Genomic DNA, 22,712 nt, shown 5'->3' with positions numbered 1-22,712 from the left:
AAAAAAAAAAAAAAAAAAAAAAAAAAAAAGAATCACTGCACTAATGACCAAATTAATAATTATTAAGTAATAGGGCCTTATTGGCCAGAAGAATAATAGAATACAACTTAAGAGAAAATTTCAATCCAGCCATAGACATGAAGCTAGCCAACTAGCTATAACATTGAAATTGTGAGGCATATCTTTCTAATAACTAAATAAGTTATTTTTTGTGAAAATTATCACATAAAAAATGACTATAGTAAGTAGTCACATTTTTTCTATAGTTTTTAGTTTCAAACTCAACTCCAGTTTTCTATATATAGTCATTTTTCTTTGCTCAAGGGGAAAAAATAGCTATCTTAACTAGGTGGGGATTTTTTTGTTTTGTTTGAAGGGTAATTTCTAGCCTTCTTACATTAAGAACTTCAGAATTTGGTCTCACAATGTACTCAGATTACTGATCTCTGCCTGTTTCTGCTGCTGTTTGAGTGTTAGGGACAAAGGCTATTCCTATGCAACCTATGCTGTTGTGAACTTGGTCGTGACCTGAGTCTTCCTGCCTCACTGGGTGCTAAGGTAAAGAGCTGAGTGAAAAGTAACTTTAATTTCTTCGTTTACCTTCCATTTATTTTGTGCTTATTCCTATGTGAATTTCTCACACCCTACAGCCTTCCTCCTCAAATATAATATAATACAGAGTATATATTATATGAGTATAATACAGAACTAGATGTAAAATGCTGAGAAATGGCTGTCAGAAGGCTGGCATGGTTGTTCATGCCTGTAATCTTAGTACCAGGAAGGCAGAGGATGGTTTCCAAGAGTTCAAGGCCTGTGCTACATACAACAACAACCAACAACAAATTCAGAGACCTATTATCATTAAGCCTGGTACCAAAAATCTTTAAATATTTTGACTATTTAAAAATGTAAAAGAGACTATGGCAGAAGATTAATAGGAACTGACATTGGTTCAGTAGGTAAGACACTTGTTCCCAAGATCTAGTCCTAGCATCCAGAGGACCTGCCCCCAATTGTGATTCCAAAGGCATCAGGCATGCAAATGCTGCACATGCAGACAAAATACCCATACACATAAAAAAATAAAATAAATACATCTAAAAAATTATACATATACATATATAAATACACATACATACACACATTAATATAAATACACATACACACACACACACACACACACACACACACACACACACACGCTACTTTCCTCAAGACATGATTTTCAATCATCCTAAATGCTTCCATTTTAGAAAAGTGTAACAAACCTTCTGCTCTGCTTGTAATTGCTCACACCGCTCTTTCTCATGGCTCAGTTCTCTCTCCATTCTTCCAACTTGTTCTCGAAGCTGTGCTGTTTCTTTTTCAAGAACAGCTATCAACTTTAACAATTCTTCTTTTTCTTTCAGGGTCTTCTCAATTTTCAGCTGTATTAAAAAAAACCTCAAGTTGATTTTTATCATAAAATATTACAATTTTAGTTTCTTATCTTAAAAAAGTAAATTCACAAAGTTCTACATTTTGCCTACTGCATAGTACTCAGCCTATAATCCTTTTGTTTAAAAAAAAAAGGCCCTGTGCTCACAGGTAAACACTAGGGAAACCAGGAATGTTGCACAAGCATCCCTCTTTAAGGACGGGATGTATACTTGTTTTCGCCCAGAAGGCTAGGATTAGATCTAGTAACCAGGTGACCTGTGTTATCCTATCCTATAGGGCCAGGTCACACCTCAATCCCTAAAAGTATTATGTTTATCCCAGACTCTTTCTCCCAAGGTCATTATCTTGTGCAATGTTTCTCAATCAACAGTATCCATCCTTTGGGAAGATGTCACACGTACTTGATAATTTGGTGACCTGGATGCTATCTCTATGACTGAGACCACACTAGATCCCTAGGCCCTTAAACTGTAGAACCATCTTTACAGAAGTCACAGGTATTTTGCACAAGGCTTTAGATGGAGTTACACATTAAGCTTTAGTGTACACTTGGGATTGACATAATTGTTAACCAGGAAACTTTTTGCCAAATTGTAGTGAACTTAAATATGCCTAAAATAAACTCTCCCCTGTCAGACTCTAGAAGTTTGAACTGACACTGGCTACTGAGCTGTGTTTAAACTGGATTTCCTTCTTCCCTCACGTGAACTGTTACTCTCCTGACACTGGTGTTTGTAGATACCCGATCCCCCAAAAAAATTTTGTTTTAAGTAAAAATGCAAATTTCAAGGCTAAGGCTACAATAATATACTAACTCTATTGGATTCTTAAGGGAATGCTGATAACTACTCAGTTCTGGAAAGTTGGAAGTCCAGTAGGAAACACAAAGCAAAACCTAAATCAAAGAACCAAACATGGTCATAAATAAAATGGCTAGTATTTATAACAAAAAGTCTTTTGCTTCTAACTGGAGAAAAATAGAGACTCAGGAAGAATTTATAAAGAGGGTATTTAGCTGATGAATGTTTTTCATTCAGAAATCCCCATATTAAGCTTTCCAGGGTTGTAGAATCATAGATATATAGGACTAAAATCTAAACTTATGAAAGCTGAACTGCTAAACTCTTTTGGAATAATCTTTTTATTCAAATGCATAGAATAAATATTCTCAAAATGGAAAAACTGATGGGGAAGGATGGTAAGGGGAACTGGAGGAAAACAGGGATGGATAGATATGATCAAAACAAAAGTACATAATGTGGGAAACTTTCCAGGATAAATAAAAAGGTAAAAGTTTAAGTACTCAACTGTCATACCTATTAAAAATTAAAATTTTTTAAAGATTTATTTACTTATTATATGTAAGTACACTATAGCTGTCTTCAGACACACCAGAAGAGGGCATCAGATCTCTCTCATTACAGATGGTTGTAAACCACCATGTGGTTGCTGGGATTTGAACTCAGGACCTTCAGAAGAGCAGTCAGTGCTCTTAACTGCTGAGCCCTTGAAAATTAAATTATATCCAATAAGCCAATGAAAAATTAAGACCAAGCAAGAACATCAATCCTAAGGGTTAATGGCATTATTAACACAGCATTAATCTGGCTCAAAACTTTCTAGCAGATTAGAAATGATGACCTAGTACAATAGAAGCATTTTCAGAATCAAACTTTTTCAATGATTAGTTTATAACACTTAATAAAGAATTGAAATTTGATTAAAATTTGCATAAATCTAAGTCTGGAAATAAGACTCAAAATACAGACTTGCCTAGCATGTGTCAAGATCTTGAATGTAACCCCAGCACAATTTTTTTGGTTTGTTTGATCTTTTATGTTTTTGTTTTTGTTTTTTTTTTTTTGGAGGGGTAGTATACAAATTGTCTACAACCACACCAAGGGTGAATGTGCCAGATCTCTTCTGATCTTGGAAGCTAAGCAGGGGTGGATCTGGTTAGTACTTGGATGGGAAACAATAAAACAATAAATATCTTTTCTGCTTCAAATTTCTACTTTGAAATCTTTTAAGAACAAATATAGTCCTCAATTCACTAGTCATCAATATGCTGCCATGTTCCTTTCCCATTTTATTCATTTGGAGAGCAGAACAAAACAAGGTCTTATATCACAGACCAGGCTGGCCTAAAATTCTGCCTCCTGCTTTTTCTTCCCAAATGCTGAGATTAAATATGTGTGCCAGCACATCTGGCTTATATTATAAATTCATTAGTTTATGCGATTTTGTTTTATTTTCCTAAATCATTCAAAATAAAAGTACACACATTCCACCCCTAAGTACTTTAGAGCACCTCTAGTAAGTGCAGTCTCCTTTCAAACCACTGCTGTGATCATAGCTAAGAAGGTTAGAATGATTGTACCACCCAATAGATAGCCTTTGGTCAAGAATCCCTTACTATCCCTAAAACGTCTTTTTATTTTGTTTTACTTTTCTACTATCCAATTGAGGCTCACAAGTTCAAAGACTTTATCTCATTAATCACTTAATGTACAATGTTCATAAAATCATTAAAGTCATCAATGATGTAGAATTCTGAGAACTTTACAGAAAACAAAACCATTTTTATCTCAGAAATATTTCCCAAGAGACAGCAATTAAAATCTTTATAGCACAGCTTTTGTGGAGAAACGAAAAAGTACAAATAACCTGGGCTGCGTCCCAATTAGAGAAAAGCCTGCAGAGCCATGGGGAGCAAGTGTCCATTACCAGCAGGGCTTGAGATAAGAGTGCTCTGACAAGTACTCAAAAACCCTGCACATTGTCAGTGCTAACTGCACTCTGGGCAGGGCTTACTTCAGTATCTCTGACTAACATTCAAATACTAGGCTAAGAACCCTGATCAGAGGCAGTTGTCACTACAAAATGTTTCAGTCACCCTATAAAAGTTGCATTTTGTATTTAAGATAAGAGAGGAATTTCTGGGAAAAGGAAGGAAAGATATGAAGAATTCACAGTTCCTTCTAACTCCTGTATGAACTGTCTTTGAACAACCTAACAGTAGAAGACAGTGTAACCTCTTATCTTTCCTTTTATAGTCTCAGTTCTTAAAGATAAACAAAGAAAAATCAAAAGCATAAACATCTGCTTTTAGATCCATCTGTCTATAAAGAAAAACCAATCACCTACAATATATGAAATATAGGTGTAACTGACAAAAAAAATACAGTAACCAATCTAAAGTGCTATTTTTAAAATGAAAGGACTAATAAATAAAATTATTTATTATAAATTTATTTCAAAGAATAGTCTTGGATGCACAGCTTCACTGCACTCTCCCAGGCAGCTCGACCCCTAACTCTAGACAATTCAGCAAACAAATGGGTTAGGGTACCTGAAGAAGAAAGCTCCAGGTGAGGAAAGAGGAGGCGAGCCCAAGTGGTTCCAAAGGCTGTCCTACTGTACCAGTTACTGTACACAGAACACTTTTAGTCTGTGAATCAGGTATCTATCTTCTCAGCACTCATCTGACAATGAGTACCACAACAGAACCACAAAATAATTGTGCTTTAAAAAAAAAAAATAAAAACTAGCCCCACCAGCTAGTCTAGCCCAACTGACAAACTCTAGGTTCATTGGGAAACCCTGTCTCAAAAGTAAGATTGAGAATGGCTAAGGAAAACAGTTAACATTTACTTCTGGCCTCTACACATGGATTCATGTACAAGTTTAGTTTTAGAACGTTTTGTTCTGGTAGCCCCTCTTGGCATAACTTGGAAATTCTCACAATGCCAGTCAAGGCAAACTCTACGCCTCACTGTAGGTGCTCACCTCAAGAAGGCCAGCTTTTGTGGTCACCACCAACATATCTGAATTTCCTTCATCTTCCATAGTAAGCAGCTCTTCAACTGGAGAAGCAGCTCGGAACTGGAAAGGAGTACTTGCTCCACGAATTTCACCCTTATGGGTGACGTAACAGAACTGATAAAATTCTCCATCATCATTTGGAAGGTAATATCCTAAGAGGTGAGTAACAAAAATTATTAAACTTGCTATTTTAAAATGCTAATTTATTAATAATACTTTCGACCCTCCATCTTATTATTCTGAAAATACCTAGAATGAGTCTTTCCTATTGTTAACAAATTTATCAGTCCAAGTTATACTTTCTTCTCAAACATACCCCAAAGTTGTATCTCTTTGATTGAAACATATATATATGCATTCCCCCTTTATCTTTATTAATTTTTTTATTTATATGTATGTGTTTTGTCTGTGTGTATGTCTGTGCACCTCCTGCATTTGTGGTACCTGCAGAGGATAGAAAGAAGCATCAGATCCAACAGAAAAGCAAGACAGTAGTATTCTTTTATTCTATCTTTTGAGACACACAAAGTACAAGTTCATTATCTATAGTTACCCTAAAGTGCAATCATAGCACAATACAACATTTTATTCTTAACCAGAGATAATCACTGGCCAGAAGACACATGATGAAAATCTCTCAGTAACTGTTTCCCAGTGTGTACTCCTAGTAAACACAATAATGGACTTGCTAAAGCCACTTATATACACTTCCACAAATAATTATTCCCAAAGGAGCCAGAAAGAGGAAAGCAACTTCCCTGATACAAGGGCATACTATAGTTTTGAATATACAAATGAATGAGTATTGTGGCAATCTCAACTTCATCCTTGGTTGATATTCCTTCCCTACATATGCAATCAATCATCAGCTTGGATGTGAGGATATGTACTTCTGTCCTCCTACTTGTCTCCCTTCCCTTGTTAATGCTTACATTTAAATCTGCATCATAACCTTTTCTTAAGAAACTCCAAGTTTGCTTCATTTAAAAAAGCAGTGTTCTGAGCAGCTATGAAAACCCCTTGTGCCCTACACATGGTATTTACAGTCATCTGACTTTCACTCAACAAAGGCTCATTTAAATACGCCTGAAACAGAACTACAATAGAGGCTACTAGCTTGATCAAGCCCTTGAGTTTTCAGTTCTTACCTTGAAATGCTAGTACACAATTAACTGTTGATCCTTCCACATAATGTTCAGGCATAGGAGACCATAAAAATGTGTAATAATCACGAGCAGTACTCCATCCAACCTAAAGGAGAAAAATTTAAAGACAATGTAACTAAATGCCTTAATATTAGTTAGATACATCATTTTTATTATACCCTAAAGTTACAATATATATTTAAAATTTTAAAATTCTTGAGTTATTATCAGGCATATTTAATTATGATTAAACTGTGACCAAAAGCTATAGCAATTTACATAAACTGAATGAAGTCTCTATTATATATTCAAAGCACTACCTAATTTCTCCCAGACAATTGAAATACACACATGATCAAATACAAAATCTTCTGTTTAATTTAAAATAATTGTTACTATATATACCCTGTGGGTTTTTGTATGCACAGATGCAAGATTATGCATGGAAAGGGCAAGGTCAATGTTGAGTGTCTTCCTCAATTACTTTCCACCTTGTTTTATGAGACAGGGTCTCTCACTGATCCTGGAGCTCACCAATTTGGCTGGATTAGGTGGCCAGCAAACACCCCATTCTTTCTCTGCCTGCTCAATGTCAGGATTACAGACATGTAGACCCAGCTTTATAACATGGGTGTTGAAGATTCAAATTCAAGTCCTTATAGCAATTTACTAATTAAGTCATCTTCTTAGCCCCTCTACTTTCTAATAACTTACTGTTTTATACCTCATACTTAGGATCTTTTTTTAGGTTTTTTTTTTCTTTTGTGGGGGAGTGGCAGGGAGGCTCTCTTTTTGTCTTAATAAGTACTCTCCTATAACTTAAATGACTAATCTTTCATCTTTGGCAAGTTCTGCCTGAAAGCTATTTGTATATCTTTGGTGAAGAGAGCATTTACATTCTAAGAGATCACTTATACCTCACCTATTAACATACTTTCATCTTGGATGTATGCAAAGAAAGATGTTCAAAGCATACTGAATGAACTCATATGAGAAACATTCTTACATAACCCGTACCACATACAATATACAATAATAAAAATTAAAATATATGTAATATTCTCAACTTAAATATAGATATTACAGATCTTAAGCTATGTTTTCTAAACAGATTAGACTGTGTTAAATATTGATTAGAAGTAAGATTAAAGCAAATACACTGCTAGTAACATTACATAAAACTATACATCCTTCACAGTCTTAGATTGTATTCTTTTGTGTGTGTGTGTGTGTGTATGTACATGTGCTGGTACAGACATACCACAAGACAGCTTTTTGGGAGTCAGCACTCTTCCCTCTGGGGATTGCACTCTGGCTGCCTGTCCTGGTATTACTTTCTGAGCTATCTTTAGCAGCCCCATGTCCTACAATTTTAATTAGCCACTGTTAACAAACAGAACAATATTGAAGCTGTGTGCCATTAGTGAGAGCTAACAGAATTTTAGCTTAAGTTCAAAGCTCTTGGTATTCTCATTCCTTTCCTAGCAGAACAGAAGACACCCTTCCCACTTTGTGAAACTCCACCTCTTTCCTTCCAACACTGCCACTAGGAGTATTTGGTTCCCTAGATGCATACTTAATAAAAAGACAAGAGAAAAAAAAACAGGAAGAAAAGAAAAGGCTTTCCTTTGGCTACACTGAGGAAATTACAAAATGTCTGAAAAGGAATCTTCTGCCAAGTAAGTGAAAGTGAAAGTGGAGAAACATGAAGAGTTTCATACTCTTAAGCAGCCCACGCTCTGTTCCCAGGCAGTCATCAATTTCACAGTGTACAATTCAGAAAATTCTTTGGGAGAATTCCAAAAACCCATTACAAAAACAAGTACTCCAGGTGAGCTAAAAGAGGTACTGTTTTCTAACAACCAACCACAGGCTCTTCTCCCTTCAGTAGGCTCAACTCAGCAGGTTGTGCTGCTTCACTCCTGCGGGCAATCAGGGAAAAGCTGGACATGGATCTAACACAGAGACTTTTTGATGGACTGAGCAGGTTTCTGCCTCATCTGACTTGACACCAACAAAACCAGGAGGATTTGGGTGCCTAGGCACTGGGGAAAAAAAATACCGTTCAACATCTGGTTCCAACTGAGAACATGCAGTACCACAAACAGACACAAGAGGGAGAAAGAGTACAAACTCCTGAAACAAGCAGTATTTTCAGTTGGGAATTACACAAGAGCTACAACATAACATTCTAGTGAAAGATCGAAGGGGGATCCAGAGAACTTTTGAGCAGGGTATATGGTGAACGTCTTTCCTGTACAGACAAGTCTGAAATGACTCAGAGGACGGACACTACTTTGTAAACATCACCAAACAGAAAAATTCTTAAGAATGGAAGATTCAAAGGAAAAAAATAAATCTTAAGAAACATTAAGCTAAAAAAAAAAACAACCTCAAGAAACAGAGTTCAATAAATTAATTAAGTTCAATATACTCCAATAACCAACTATACAAAAATAATGAAGCAAACAAAAAACAGCCACACTACTCTGAAGATGAAGAATACAATAACTGAATTGAAAATTCACAAGAGTAAATTTCCACAACTGACTAAAGCAGAATAAAGATTCTGCAAACTTGCCCAGACACTGACTACACAGCAAGTCTGAAGTCTCCTAGCTAAGCTTCAGAGCTTGGGGAGTAGGGCAGGGGTGACCATGTGTAGAAGCTCAATGGATAAAAGGGCTTTCCACCAAGCCTGACAACCCAAGTTCAATCACTGGGACCCACATGGTAGGACAGAACTCACTCCTGAAAAATGTCCTATGACCTGGACACACACACACACACACACACACACACACACACACACATATACACAGACACATACACACACAGGCACTAACACATATGTATACAGAAAATTAATTTAACTAAATGTAATTTTAAAATTTAATATTAATAACTGAGACAGGGAATACAAAAGGATATGAAAAAGGAGGTTGAATATAAAGGAACCTATCAATAAAATCAACATAAACAGAGTAGTGGTGCACATCTTTAATTCATTACTCATGAGGCTGAGAAGGGAATGTGAAGTCAGAACCAGCCTAGGTAGTAGTAAAAAAAAAAAGACTTAAGTAAATAAATAAATAAATCCACTGAAGACTGAAGACTTCTAGAGAAAAAAAAAACAGCCTTAGAGCATATTTATACAAGTAGCAGCTGAAACTTACTAGGTATGAAAAAGAAATGAACAAAGTAAAGAAACTAAAAATAGCTAAACATGGTGCTCTATGCCTAGAGCCCCAGATTTTGGGATAGTGAAGTAAACCTAGGCTTTAGAGAGTTTAAGGGCAGCCTAGTCTACATAAGAAAACCCTGTCTCTATAAACAAAACAACCTCAAAGTACCTTAACTAGGCTAAGCCCAAGGAGAAGCCAAGACACATTATCATCATGCTGCCAAAGGTCTTTAAGCAGCAAGGGAAAAGTCACCATACAAGGGAATACTACTTGCAGATTTCTTAGCCAAAACAGTATAAGCCAGAGGGAACCTTTATCATACTATAATGGGTGGTTAAATCACTTCTTCCAACAAAAATGTTTTTAAGAAATAACAAAAGCTTGAAACAAAACATTCAAACAGTTTTAGAGCTACTTGCCACAGCAGTTAACTAATTTATCTCTACAGAACAGGTTCATTTGTGGAAACAGCTTGTAAGACTCCTCAAATGGCAGAGGGCTTTACCATGGGGTCTTCATGGAAGCCTGAGTTTGGGAGCCTAAGCTGGAACTAAAGCCAAAATAGTAACCTGGACTCTGAGCCTTGTCTTTTTGAGGGCAGGGCCTATGATTCTTGCATGCTCAGGCATGCACACCAAATCCAGAGTTATGAGAGCTAGTTAACAGAACTTGTGATTGACACTCTTTGGCTTATCCTCTTTGGGTTTCACAAATTCAAGACAAGCCTGGGCTACACAAAGAGGTCTGGCCATAGTTAAGACTTTGCCTCGAGAGCTAGAGAGATGGCTCAGAGGTTAAGAGCACTGACTGCTCTTCCAGAGGTCCTGAGTTCAATTCCCAGCAACCACATGATGGCTCACAACCATCTATGAGATCTGATGCCCTCCTCTGGTGTGTCTGAAGACAGCAACTGTGTACTCAAATAAATAAATCTTTAAAAGAAAGACTCTGCCTCAAGGGGATTAAGGCTTTAGCTACAACTTAAATGTCCTATAGTAAGAACCTAGTTCAATTAACTAAATGAACTGATTCAATGAATATGTACATAAATACTATGACAAATTTGGCCATGATCCAGAACCTCCACCACTCATTCAAATAAGGGTAATGACCTGCTTCCTATGGACACTGAGGATTCTATTTATATACAAATTCAACAGAGAAATGGCAGGAAGACCCTAATCCAAGGCCTCACAGACTTAAGAAGTGAAGGCATTTAAGAAATTCTACCTGCAGTAGTACTCTGAGCATCCAGAATATGAGAAGTAACTCAGCTGAAGGACGGCCTTCTCAAGAACACATGCCAGTTCCTGACAGATTGGACTGACTGACTAGGGACAATCAGCTGAAGGGTCCCAAGTTTAAGTGCTTGTGACTCTCTGAAGCTTAAGTGAGGATTTCCTTGCAATGAGTAGATTCTCCCTTCTGTCCCTGGTCACAAGTTTAAAAACCTCGCAACTTGTATATGTAACCATTCAGGGTCCACTTTTAGCTTGGACTAGTGTAACTCCTTCATGCAATAAACAGAAAAGAGCCAAAAACCTTTTTTCCCATAGCCTTCTGAAATTGTATCTATTCTCTATTATATTCTGAAGAGCCAGAAAATTGCAGAAAACCTCCAGCATAGTAGAGAATACCAAAGTAGTAACCACTGAAACATAATTTCCAGGTAAATACTATAAAAAATGATTGGTGACTATATGAACCATCCAACAAAGAATTTACTGTTCTCTCAAGTAAAATAGAATATATACCTAAAAATAGTACAATAACAATGAGCAATATTTAAGTGGCACATAACAAAAGAGGCAATGCATGGCTACAGAGCTGTATAAAATCAATCACAAATGAAAACAAAAGATAGTATACAATTTGAGAATCTTTTAAAAATGATTATTTTTCCCCCTTGAAGGGTGAAATGAGAGAGAATTTGGATTTTTTTTTTTAAAAAAAGGCATTCTGAGCTAAGGATACAGCTCACTTGTACAGCACTTGCTCATGAAGCTCTGGGTTCAATCCCCAGTACAGACAACACAAGTGCATGCACACACACAGAATGTTCTGAAAGTTTTCACAAATACCTTACCCAAGTTGGATCTTTTGATCACACAGAAGAAAACCTGTGGAATTAAGTTCCCAGTGTTTAAATGACTGCACAGTGTTTATTATTTCATGGTGATATTTACAAAACTGAATTTTAATGTACTTTCTTAAGACAAGGTTTAGTATAAGCTAAATCCAAATCTGTTTAAAGAAAATATTCAAGTTGGCAAGACAGCTAATCAAGTAAAGGTGCCTGCTGCCAAGTGTGATGACCGCAGTTCAATCATCAAAACCTGTATGATAAAAGGATACAAACCAACTCTTCAAGTTGTCCTCTGACTAGATACAAACAATAGTGTGCACAACACAAACACCACACCACAAAATAAATAAACAAATGTAATTTCTAAAAAGATAAAATTAAAGGAATCTACATGGAAGAAATATTCAGGTTCTCTTACCTTGAATATACCAACCCAATCTTTGCAGTGTGGATGGATATACGGAGTTAAGGTGTAATGACACTCCAAGTGTGCATTAGGAAGGTAACTTTTAGCCACATTTTGAAAGATGACATGGGCAAAATTGGAAGTCTGCAATGTGATTTCTTGAAAGGATGTCATTGTGAATCTGAAAAGAGTAATTCATGTAAGTTAAGCACTGTCAACTTATACTTTCAAAACCCATAACTTTTAGGATGGGGATACAATTCAGTCAAGCTCTTGTTCCTCATATATGAGGCCCTAGGTTGAATGCCCAGCACCATACACACAAACACAATTCTAACTCTAAATATTTATATGCCTTAAACATGAGAAATATTCCTTTAAAATGTGACCAAATACAAAAACAGACAAACTATAGCTAGTATGACTCAGAAAGATACACTTGAGTTTAAAATCCAAAAAAATGGTAAGCTCTGTCTCAAAACAAAACTCAACTCAATGCAATGCAGCTCTCCAGGAAAGCTAAGCCCTCTATTCTAACAAAAAGCAAGCCAGTGGTATTTTAATGGAGGGTCCACCAATATAAACCTGATTTCTCTTTAGCAATAGACACTATTAAAAAAAGAAAGAAAAAAATAAATAACGACAGTTAAATACCTGTATGTTATCAATTACTGTTGAATTAACTCTTTCTTTCTGTATGGAAGCCCTGAACAGCATGTTCATGTTCAAGTTCCTCCCTAAGTCCTATCTTCTTCCTCATCCCAGATTCTAGAGTTTGGATTACCATAGTGAACCTGATGCTAACATTTTGTTTACATTCTCAGACCTTATTGTAAAACTCTGAATCATCACTTTTCAATCCTGGTTTCAAATCAGGTTAAGGACCTTTAAAAGAAAACAATTATGATGATTCTGTGCACATGCACACATAAACACACTCTCCTAACCCAGTCTCTAAAAATTCCCTTAATCCTGTATGCAGCTGAATAGAAAGCCAGTTACTTAACTCTGAACCCAGGCTCTGCCAGCCTTCCTGGGATTTAAGCGTGCAAATTTTATCAGCTGGTCACTTAAAATAGTTCATCATACTTGTTCCTCTACCTGTATTGATGTTATCCTTTCCTTCTGGGTTTAATGATATTATCTTAAAAAACAAAACAAAACAAAAAAAACAACTACCTCAACTTCAAGTATTCATTCACTTTACCTACATACTTACTTATCAAAAATAAGTAGACATTAACTGAATACATATACACAAGTGACACCACATAGACTGAGCAGGTTATATTTAGGAATATGTATGTATATAATATGCACATATGCATTATCAACAATTATCGAGTAAAGATGTCATAGATTTGAAAGAGAACAAGGAGGATGGTATAGAGTAGGGTTTGGAGAAAAGAAACAGAAGGGAGAAATGGTGTAATAGTCTTATAATCTCAAAACAGAAAAGTAATAAATAAATAATGCATACTAAAAACAAGAAGTACCAGGTATAAAGGTACTTGTCCTGCAAACCTGGCAACCAAAGTTCAATCTCTAGAATCCATGTGGAAATGCAAGGAGAAAACCACCTCCTAAAGTTGTCCTCTCACCTCCACAAGTGGCCAGTGGCACTTGCATCCCACATCTACATAAACAATAAAAATGTTTAAGTTTTTAAAGTATAGCACTAATGCACTATATAATGTTGAAAAGTCTACCACAGATCCAGTAAGTGCTCACCTATTTAGTATACAAACCCTAGATGAATGACAGAGATGGACCACAAAAAGTGCAAGACTCAAATGGTTCTGTTCTGACTGCTTTATTTTAGTTGTTTGTTTATGACTGGGTCCTGCTATGTAGCCCTGGCTTGTCTTTAAGTCTCAGCAATCCTGCTTCAGCCTCTCTTGTGCTGGAAATAGAAGCCTGTGCCATCAGCCCAGCTTCAAATGGTTTTCTAATCTGTTTCACTTTTGATAAAAAAGGAAAAACAATGATGGAATTTACTCAAAAAAGCAACTATAAAGCACATCATACTCAATACAATCATTAATTATACAGCACACACAAAGTAACTGCCTATAGCACTTGCTTCTAAGTTCATTACAGAGATCCCTGCAACAATGAAAGTAACCAGGACAAAAAAAAATTGCTAACTAATCTAATTTACTTCACAACTCAATGAAGTTTCTACTTAGAAAGCACAGCGGTAGTTGCTACTCACCTGAGCAACTACTAAAAAGTTTATTAACTAAGCATAATGTTGCAGGCCTATACCAGTACTCTGGAAGCTGAAGCAGGATTGCCATGACTTCATAGTGAAACTAAGAAAATCAAAAGACTAAGAAATAAAAAGCCATAATCCAGCTAGGTGGGTGATACAAAACTGTAATCCTACATATAAGCAGGCAAGAAGGTAGTTCAAGACCAACCTGGGCTATACAGAGACCCTACCTCTAAAGAAAATGAGGGAGAAACCAGCCAAGCAAGAGAAGACATGCTTGCTGCTGTGATATATCCTTCCCAATAATGGCAGGACACTGACTGGATGAGTTCTCCTTGGAAACTTATGATCCAAGGAGATGAAAACTGCAGTGGGATGGATGCCACTTGAAAGAACAGACAAATTTTGTAAAAGAAGTCTATCCAGAAGCTAGAAGGGAGGCACACACTTTGAAACACCATCCAACTCAAGATTTAACAACAAAAATACTTTACATATGCATGATGTTCGTATCACAAAAGTAAGAATCTGTGATAGAGCCAGGCATGGTGGCCCAAAATTATAATCCTAGTACTTAGAAACAAAAGAATCCGGAGTTCAAAGTCAACGCTCACTTTACACAAAGATTTGAAAGCCAAGGCTAAGATACCTCTACGCCAACAAAGAAGGAGACTGGAGAGAGATGGCTTGCTGGGTAAAGTACTTGCTTTTGCAACCATCAAGACCTGAGTTCATATCCCCAGGCACTTACCTGTAAGCCCTAAAGCTTTGGGAACAAAAAACAAGCAGATCCCAGGCTGTAAACTACACTCTATGACAGCATTTCTCAACCTGAGTCTCAGCTCCTTTCCAGGTCGAATGAACCTTTCACAGGGGTTTCCTTTGTGTGCGATCAGAAATTTCAAAACTGAAGTCAATAAAAGCAAATAAAAAACAAAGCTAGTAGCAAAAGCCCTGTGTCTAACTTACTTCAACAGAAAATATTGCAAGGTCACTTTGTGCCCTTGCAAAGTACCATAATTAAGATAGTGGTTGATAGCCGATGTTTTTAAAAATCTTCAGTTACTAAAATAGGGGCCTATTTCCAGCACTTGAGAAATAAGAGGTAGGCAGATCCCTGAGTTTGAGGTGGCTTGATCTACACAGTAAGTTCCAGACCAGCCAAAGCTACATACAAAACAAGACCCTCCCTCCAAAAACAAACAAAAAAAAAGTGTGTGTGTGTGTGTGTGTGTGTGTGTGTGTAAAATGTCTCCAAACTTAAATCGTAAATGACAGAGCATGTGAAGGAGAATAAAAATAGGCTGATATTCTGTAAGTTCCCTTATTTACTCTTCAGTCTTCTGCATAGTTTGTAGAATACCATAGTCTCAGAAATACATTATCAGCCAACTTTCAAGTGGCAGAAACAAAGACTTGTTAATTTGCACTCCTGAAGACATCCCTATCTCCACTAGCCTAGGCAGCTGGGTATCCCTATACTCTGCCCACCTGTTGTTTTCTCTTTTTTTTTTAAAAAAAAAAAAAAAAGATTTTATTATAGGTATACAATACAGTGTAGCTGTCTTCAGACCCTCCAGAAGAGGAAGTCAGATCTCTTGTTACAGATGGTTGTGAGCCACCATGTGGTTGCTGGGATTTGAACTCAGGACCTTCAGAAGAGCAGTCCCTGCTCTTAACCACTAAGCCATCTCTCCAGCCCTGTTGTTTTCTCTTTAGAGAAAATTTGATGTGCAACTCTAGTTGAGGCTGGCCTCAAGCTCATGACACTCCTCCCTGCCTCAGCTCCCAAGTGCTAGAATTCCAGGTGGTAAAACATCAGGTCTGATTTAACTTATTTTTTGTATTTTTTTTTAATAAATTCATTTGTAAAATACTATGTTCTTGGCCCACAAGTATTAGGAGATAGGAAATTTGTAATTTTTATTAAGGCTTATTTAGGACAATGTAAACTTTAGAGCTACAAATGCTTAAAACTCAAAGTTTACATACTAACAACCATTCCAAAAGAAAATACACCAATAAACTTCACAGGTGAAGCAGGGTTTGGTTGTAAACACCTTAATACCAGCACTGAGAAGGCAGGTAGATGCCAGCCTGGCTTACATGCAGAGTTCCAGGACAGCCAGGGCTACAGGAGAGTGAGGCCCGGCCAATAAATAAGTAAAAATAAACTTTACAGGTAAGGCAGTTCTTCCAAGGAAATAGAAATATATAGTTAGAACTGCAAATAAAAACTTAGCATACAACCAGGCGGTGGTGGCGCATGCCTTTAGTCCCTGGGAGGCAGAGGCAGGTGGATTTCTGAGTTCAAGGCCAGCCTGGTCTACAGAGTGAGTTCCCGGACAGCCAGAACTATACAGAGAAACCCTGTATCGGAAAAAAAAAAAAAAAAAAAAAAAAAAAAAAAACAACAATAACTTAGCATCCTAGGGGATGGAGATCACTCAGTAATTAAGAGCACTTACTGCTCTTACAGAGGACCTAAGTTGGGTTCATAGCACCTACATGATGGTTCACAATCATGTATCATCACTCTAGTTCCAGGGGAGCTGACACCTTCTTCTTACTTAAGCGGCCCTCAGGCATACATGTAGTACACATAAATACAGGCAAAACATTCATACACATAAAGTAAGTCTAAATTTTTTTTTTAAAAAAGCATCCTTTAAAAGTTACAATTTATAATGCCAAGATGTTATTTTTGTCTTAGAAAAGGTATTCAATGGTTAAATTTCACATACAGGACTGCGATCCTAAGAGCAAATGGTAGGCTGCTAATGTGATAACTTGAAAACAAGTAATACAATATAATTGTATTTGAAATTTAACAAGTAACGAGGACCAGTCATTCCTAGCCTAGTCAAATATATTCTTGCAGAAATCTAAGATAAGTTCAGGGCGTTTGCCTAACATTCAAAAGGGGACATAAAAAGATCCAATTTAGCCCAGAGAAGAACAGAATGGAGGCGAGTCCTTGGCCTCAGCCTTTTCTCCACACCTAGAGAATAAGTTAGAGATCACTCGCCTACTTAATCAGCCCACTTTTAACGAATGTTATTCAAATAATCCTTTTCGAATGTTCTTGGATTGAACACTAAAATTTTAATTAGTATTTGCTCGTGTCCTAATCATGAACTTTTACCACTGGCAGAAAGCAGCGACGAATAATATTTCGCATCAAAATGTCTAACATACCAACATCACGGTAAGGCCGAAAATCTATCATAATCAATCGCCACAACGTTTTCCAACAAGACTTTCAGGAACAGATTGTACTTCATCTTTCTCAACAGAGAAATACAAGCGTCCACCTCAGCTAAGTTCTAACAGTACAGTTTTCGGGCGATGAGCGCCAGCCAGAACACGTCTTGCCCCTTCCGACCGGTCCAAAACACTTGGGAGAGTCAGCGGTGGGTGGGGCGAGGGAGGCGGAGTCGTGAAATCAAGTCCAGACGACCAAAGAGCGGAGTGATCCTCCCCAAGATTGCTTAAAGCCTTCTCAGAGCACCAGGGGGAGGGCTGCTTCCCAAACAGCAAGACTTAACTAATCTCTCAGCCAGCCCAGGTGAAGCCTGAGATCCGGCCAAAACACGTCGACAGCAAAACCGAACGACACAGGGAGTCCCCGCCTCCTTCCTCCAGAGGAGACTCAAACCAAAACAATCTAACTAGTCTCTGACGGGGTCCTCCGCGGCTCGCCGCGCGCGGCCTGGCGCGCCCGCCACCAGTCCGCTGCTTGTTAGACAACGGGGCCAGCCGCGGCCTAGGACGCCCGCTCCGGCCACGCTTCCCACTCCACGGTCGACCCAAGCCCAAAACACGTCACAATCGCGGCCCAGGAGAAGCTTGTCCTTGGGAAGGAGAGCTTCGTCACCACGGAAACGAAGTCCCACGGTCTCCAACACTCGCCAGGCCCAGGTTCCAGGGCCGAGACGGAGCACGAGCGCCGCTTACCTCCAAGGCACGCGGCCCACCCGCAAGCCTTATCCGTCAGAGGGCCTCCGCCCGGCACGCTACGCCACGCTCCGGAGCTCAGCGGCCACCACCACTGCTTCTCAGCGCAGACCGGCTACACCTCCTCTGAGCGGAGAGCCGGCGGCGCGTCACTTCCGCCCCAGGAAGCCTCGCTTCCGCTTCTGCTCCTGCGCATGCTCCGCGGCGACACGCCCCACTCGCCAGCTGTGAAGAGGGCCTTTAGTGATTTCCCTGACAGCTTGTCCTCTGCGGCTTTCGGTCAGTGATGTATTACCTCAAACACAGTCCGTTTGAAACAACTTAACTGACTTACCAGCGAGGTGGGAAGGATCGCTCAGAGGCGAGGACCTGGGTCTTAAATATCAGTCTAAGCTAACACATCAGTTTGAATATATAGAGAAGCCCCAAGAACTAATAGCTATCACGAATTGAACCATCATATTCCCGTGTTGCTATAAAACTAATGACATTTACCGTGTCACCAGCTACATAATGAGCTCAAGGCTAGCCTGGCCTACATGTGATATGAGTAATATCTTACATTGGGCAGAGAGATGATGTTCTGAACTGTTGAATGATCATAAGACTACTGTGTAATCCAAGCTTTCTGCTAAAGAACAAAAACTTCATCCACCCCCTTCCAATGGGCTGTCAGTCATCTGAACAGGATACCTCATAGGAAAGCTCACCAGGTAAGAGAGCTTGCCACTCATGTAGAAGTTGGGAGTTCTGTTCCCAGCACCTACATCTTGCAGCTCAAAGAGAACTGCGATCCTTGAGAAATGTGAGCACGAAAGGGAGTTCTATAAGCGCGCTTTTATAAAAGGCACCTCTTCGTTCACATGGATAGCTCTGCATAGTAGTTAAAATACATATATACTAGTCAGAATAAATTCCAAATTGTAAGTTAGTTCTATTAATGAAATCAGAAAAAAAGCAATGCTGCTGAGCAGTGGTGCCTCGCGCCTTTAATCCCAGCACTTGGGAAGCAGAAGCAGGCAGATTTCTGAGTTCGAGGCCAGCCTGGTCCTCACAGAGAAACCCTGCCTCAAAAAATGCCCCCACAAAAAATGCTCTAATACAAACCATAGTTGAAACATGAACTTTCTGCACATATTTTTATTTTTTTATTTGTAATAGTTTCTTGGGGTTTGGATCCCATTTTTTTCAATGAAGATCTTTATTTGGATTTTCACCTTGCTTCATTACTTGTAATAATGGTTCCTTGGGTTTCTAGACTGTATTTCTCCCCCCAAAATAAATACATTATCCTCTTGATACTTAGATGGACTTTTAAGACAGTCTGTAAGAAGTAAAATACAGAATACCTGCCAGGTGGATCTCAGAATGTTTTGGAGTTTTAGACAGGTATATTATTATGTTACATGACATCCCACAGGGTCTGGAGCAACAACTCAAAATCACATTAATTTTTATTTTTTAGGAAAAAAGCATGACTATTATGCTAATAACACATAAAGCACACAGCAGTGTCTCTTTAGGTCAAAGCAGATTTTTCAGATCAGGTAAGATCAAGTTTATTAAGAAATGAGTCAGGTCAGGACACATTGTCACAAAATTTAAGAGAATATTTTATTTTCAATGCTTCTTGAAATTCCAAATAGTGACTAAGGGGTTGTAGCACTATTTAAAAACTAGTAAGAAGTAATTTACTGAGCAGCCCACAATATTTCTTGGCTAGTTTAACTTTGAAGAATTTATTTTTAAAATTAATTTATTTAGATATTAATTTTATATTGTCTTGGTATTTTGAAACAGAGTCTCACCAGTTAACTTTGGCTGGCCTGAAACTTGCTTTGTAGACCAGGCTGGCCTCAAGATCTGCCTGCTGATCTTATAGTGCTGGGATTAAAGACATGTGTCATCATACCCAGCTTGAAGAGTTTCCAAGCGGTTGTCCTGATCTGTTGTGTACCATTATGCTGTGGGTTGTTTGGGTTTGGTTTCATTTCATCGCTCATGTGTGTGCATGTAGGTGTGTGTGTGTGTGTGTGTGTGTGTGTGTGTGTAGCCACACCATGTGGTACATGAAGGTCAGAGGACAACTTTGTGGAGCTGATTACTCCTTCCATTTTTCTATGTGTTCCAGGAATTAAACTGTACTCGGACTTTCACAATAAGTGATTTTACCCACCAAGCCATCTTGTCATCCTCTGTCCCTTCGCTTCCCCGCCCCCCCCCACACACACCTCAAAATAAGAACTTGGTCAGGAGTGGTGCTGGTCTGTTATCCACAGTACTGGCAAGGTGGAAATCCATATGGCAGAGAGTCCATATTTCACAGCTGTATAGGCATTTGAAACATTAACAGGATTTGAAAAGCTATAGAAAAGGCATTCACAGAGGTGTAAACATCATATAAGGATTATAAACATAGTGATTAATAGATTGAATATTAAGAAATAAGAAAATTTAATGAACCTATGGATATAATGGCTTAGAGGCAAAGCCTTTGGCTAATATATGAAAGAACCTAAGATTGATTACCAGCACCATAAAACCGAAGAACAGACAAAAAAAAAATACAAAATACAAAAAAATTCAAATTAAATTCAAATTGACAAATTCAGTTGAAAAACACAAATAAAGGAATTGTCTTTAACTTTTAGAACAATAGATTTCTTTAGTGTACATAAGATTTCCTATACTATAGTTTTTGTTTTCTTTTTTAAAACATATGCCTAACTTGGCAAAGTAGCACTCACCCTTAATTCCAGCACTTGGGAGGCATAGGCAGGGCTGATCCACATAGTAAGCTCTAGAGCAGACAGGGCTTCATAGAGAGACCCCGTTACAAAAATAAAATAAAATAAAAGCAAATAAAATAAAGGCAAATAAAAAAACTATATGTGTACACTGCAAATAGAGATGTATTTTTGTAATCTCAGCTGCTCAGGAGGCTGATGCAGGATGATTATGAGTTCAAGGCACTTACAGATACTATCCCAAAATAAATAACTACACATAAAATAAATAAATAAATCCAGTGCCCAGCATGATGGCACATACCTGAAATCCTAGCATAGAGTGCTGAGGCAGAAATATGGTGAATTCAACAAAAACTTTAGATTTGCAGCAACTCACTTTTTAAAAAATTATTCATTTATTTTTATTTTATAGGTATGAGTGATTTCTGTGCCTGGTATTCAGGAAGGCCAAAAGAAGGCATTGGATCCCCACAAACTAGTTTCAGACGGTTGTGAGCCACCATGTGGGTACTAGGAATCCAACCCATCCCTAATTCACTTCAAAAAAAAAAAAAAAAACTGTTGAAGGGCCTAAAAAATAGGAGAAGGGAAGAAATTAGTGATAGGCTGCTGACATTCTAATGAAATTCCTCTCAGTTCTAAATTGTTGGATACAGACCCCTACCTGGATGTCTCTTTGCAGAACTTGTTTGCTTCAAGGTAGGATGTTATGTCCTGAGAGAAAAAAACATCCTGCCTTTTGCAGTTCAGCCCATTTGCAGGTAGCGATGAGTCAGCCCCAGTTGGGGGTTTCCTCCTTGTATTTTTTTTTTGTCCCCCCATGCTGCTCAATATAAATAGAGCAGAGAGGAATAAAGATTGGCATTCTTCCTTGACTTGTGACCAAGTCTGTGTCTTTTGTTAAATCACCCAGGCCTATGCCCGATTCTTGGTACCCTGACAGCGCGGGGCGCTGTCACTAAATGCCCCCTACACACACACTTTGTACTTGGGTACTTTAAAAGTAATTTTCCTTTGACAGCTGGCAGTGCTAAAATGTCTAGGTCAGGTGGAAAGTGCTGGAGAGGCTGCAGGGGAAAGGATTCTACTTCCTGGTTCCTGTGTACTCAATAAACAGACTCTGGCAGTATACGTGGCTTTTCCAAAGTCCAAATCTCACAGCCACTCAGCTTTCCCAGTGTCCTGTGCTTGAGTCAAGGATTTCAGCTGATGCATCCTGCACCTCCTTCTTACTGACCCCACCCACTAATGCTATGCTTTCTGTACTAAAGACCCCCACCCCAGTAAGAGGTTCCTCCTGGAACAACTTGCACAGATCCTAGTATCAGAGTTCTAGGAAGTTCTTGATGACAGATTTCTGAAAAGCCTTTGAGTTGTGCGGAATTTCTAGGAGATAAATATCCCCTCGCTCATTTATTCTGGAGTCCCCTGCACTCCATCGGTAAAGGGTAGATCTAGAGCCTGAGAGATGCTCTTTCTTGGGCATCTCTGCTTGCAGGTTGTATTTGCTCCTCGTTACTTTCTTTTGAGTTCCCTTTATTCATATTGGCCTGAGCCTGACACAGTTAAATTTTCAATTAACCTTTCCCTGGTTCAAATCACTGCGTGTTTTCTCTCTGCTGATTGGACTCCAACTGTTACAACACTTTCTTTAGCTTCCACTAGCTAGCTTAATGAGTTAATTTAGTTATTACCAGCCA

The 22,712-nt window shown here is 38.3% G+C and overlaps 1 protein-coding gene and 1 long non-coding RNA gene across 3 annotated transcripts in view; one reads left to right on the top strand and one right to left on the bottom strand.

Moving 5' to 3' along the window:
• The window catches only part of Tax1bp1 (Tax1 binding protein 1), a 53,042-nt gene extending 34,643 nt beyond the window's left edge, over positions 1-18,399 (bottom strand). Inside the window, exons 1-5 of one of the 2 annotated variants that reach the window (XM_031381935.1) lie at positions 18,263-18,399; positions 12,103-12,271; positions 6,417-6,519; positions 5,233-5,420; positions 1,272-1,430 (exon numbers count right to left, since the gene is read on the bottom strand). In XM_031381935.1, coding sequence (XP_031237795.1) covers positions 1,272-1,430; positions 5,233-5,420; positions 6,417-6,519; positions 12,103-12,264 — 612 coding nt within the window. In that variant the 5' untranslated portion in view covers positions 12,265-12,271; positions 18,263-18,399. Of the gene's footprint in view, positions 1-1,271; positions 1,431-5,232; positions 5,421-6,416; positions 6,520-12,102; positions 12,272-17,503; positions 18,072-18,262 lie in introns of those variants that run through there. The other variant, XM_031381936.1, reaches the window with a different exon arrangement.
• Positions 18,400-18,480: 81 nt separating this feature from the next.
• Positions 18,481-22,712, top strand: part of LOC116098932 — a 41,873-nt gene continuing 37,641 nt past the window's right edge. Inside the window, exon 1 of the long non-coding RNA XR_004122005.1 lies at positions 18,481-18,975. This is a non-coding gene — a long non-coding RNA (uncharacterized LOC116098932). The remainder of the gene's footprint in view (positions 18,976-22,712) is intronic.

The sequence above is a fragment of the Mastomys coucha genome, unplaced genomic scaffold, assembly GCF_008632895.1.
Source record: "Mastomys coucha isolate ucsf_1 unplaced genomic scaffold, UCSF_Mcou_1 pScaffold20, whole genome shotgun sequence".
Taxonomy (NCBI): domain Eukaryota; kingdom Metazoa; phylum Chordata; class Mammalia; order Rodentia; family Muridae; genus Mastomys; species Mastomys coucha.
The sequence above is the reverse complement of the archived record's forward strand: the minus strand, read 5'-3'. Positions and strand labels throughout refer to the sequence as shown.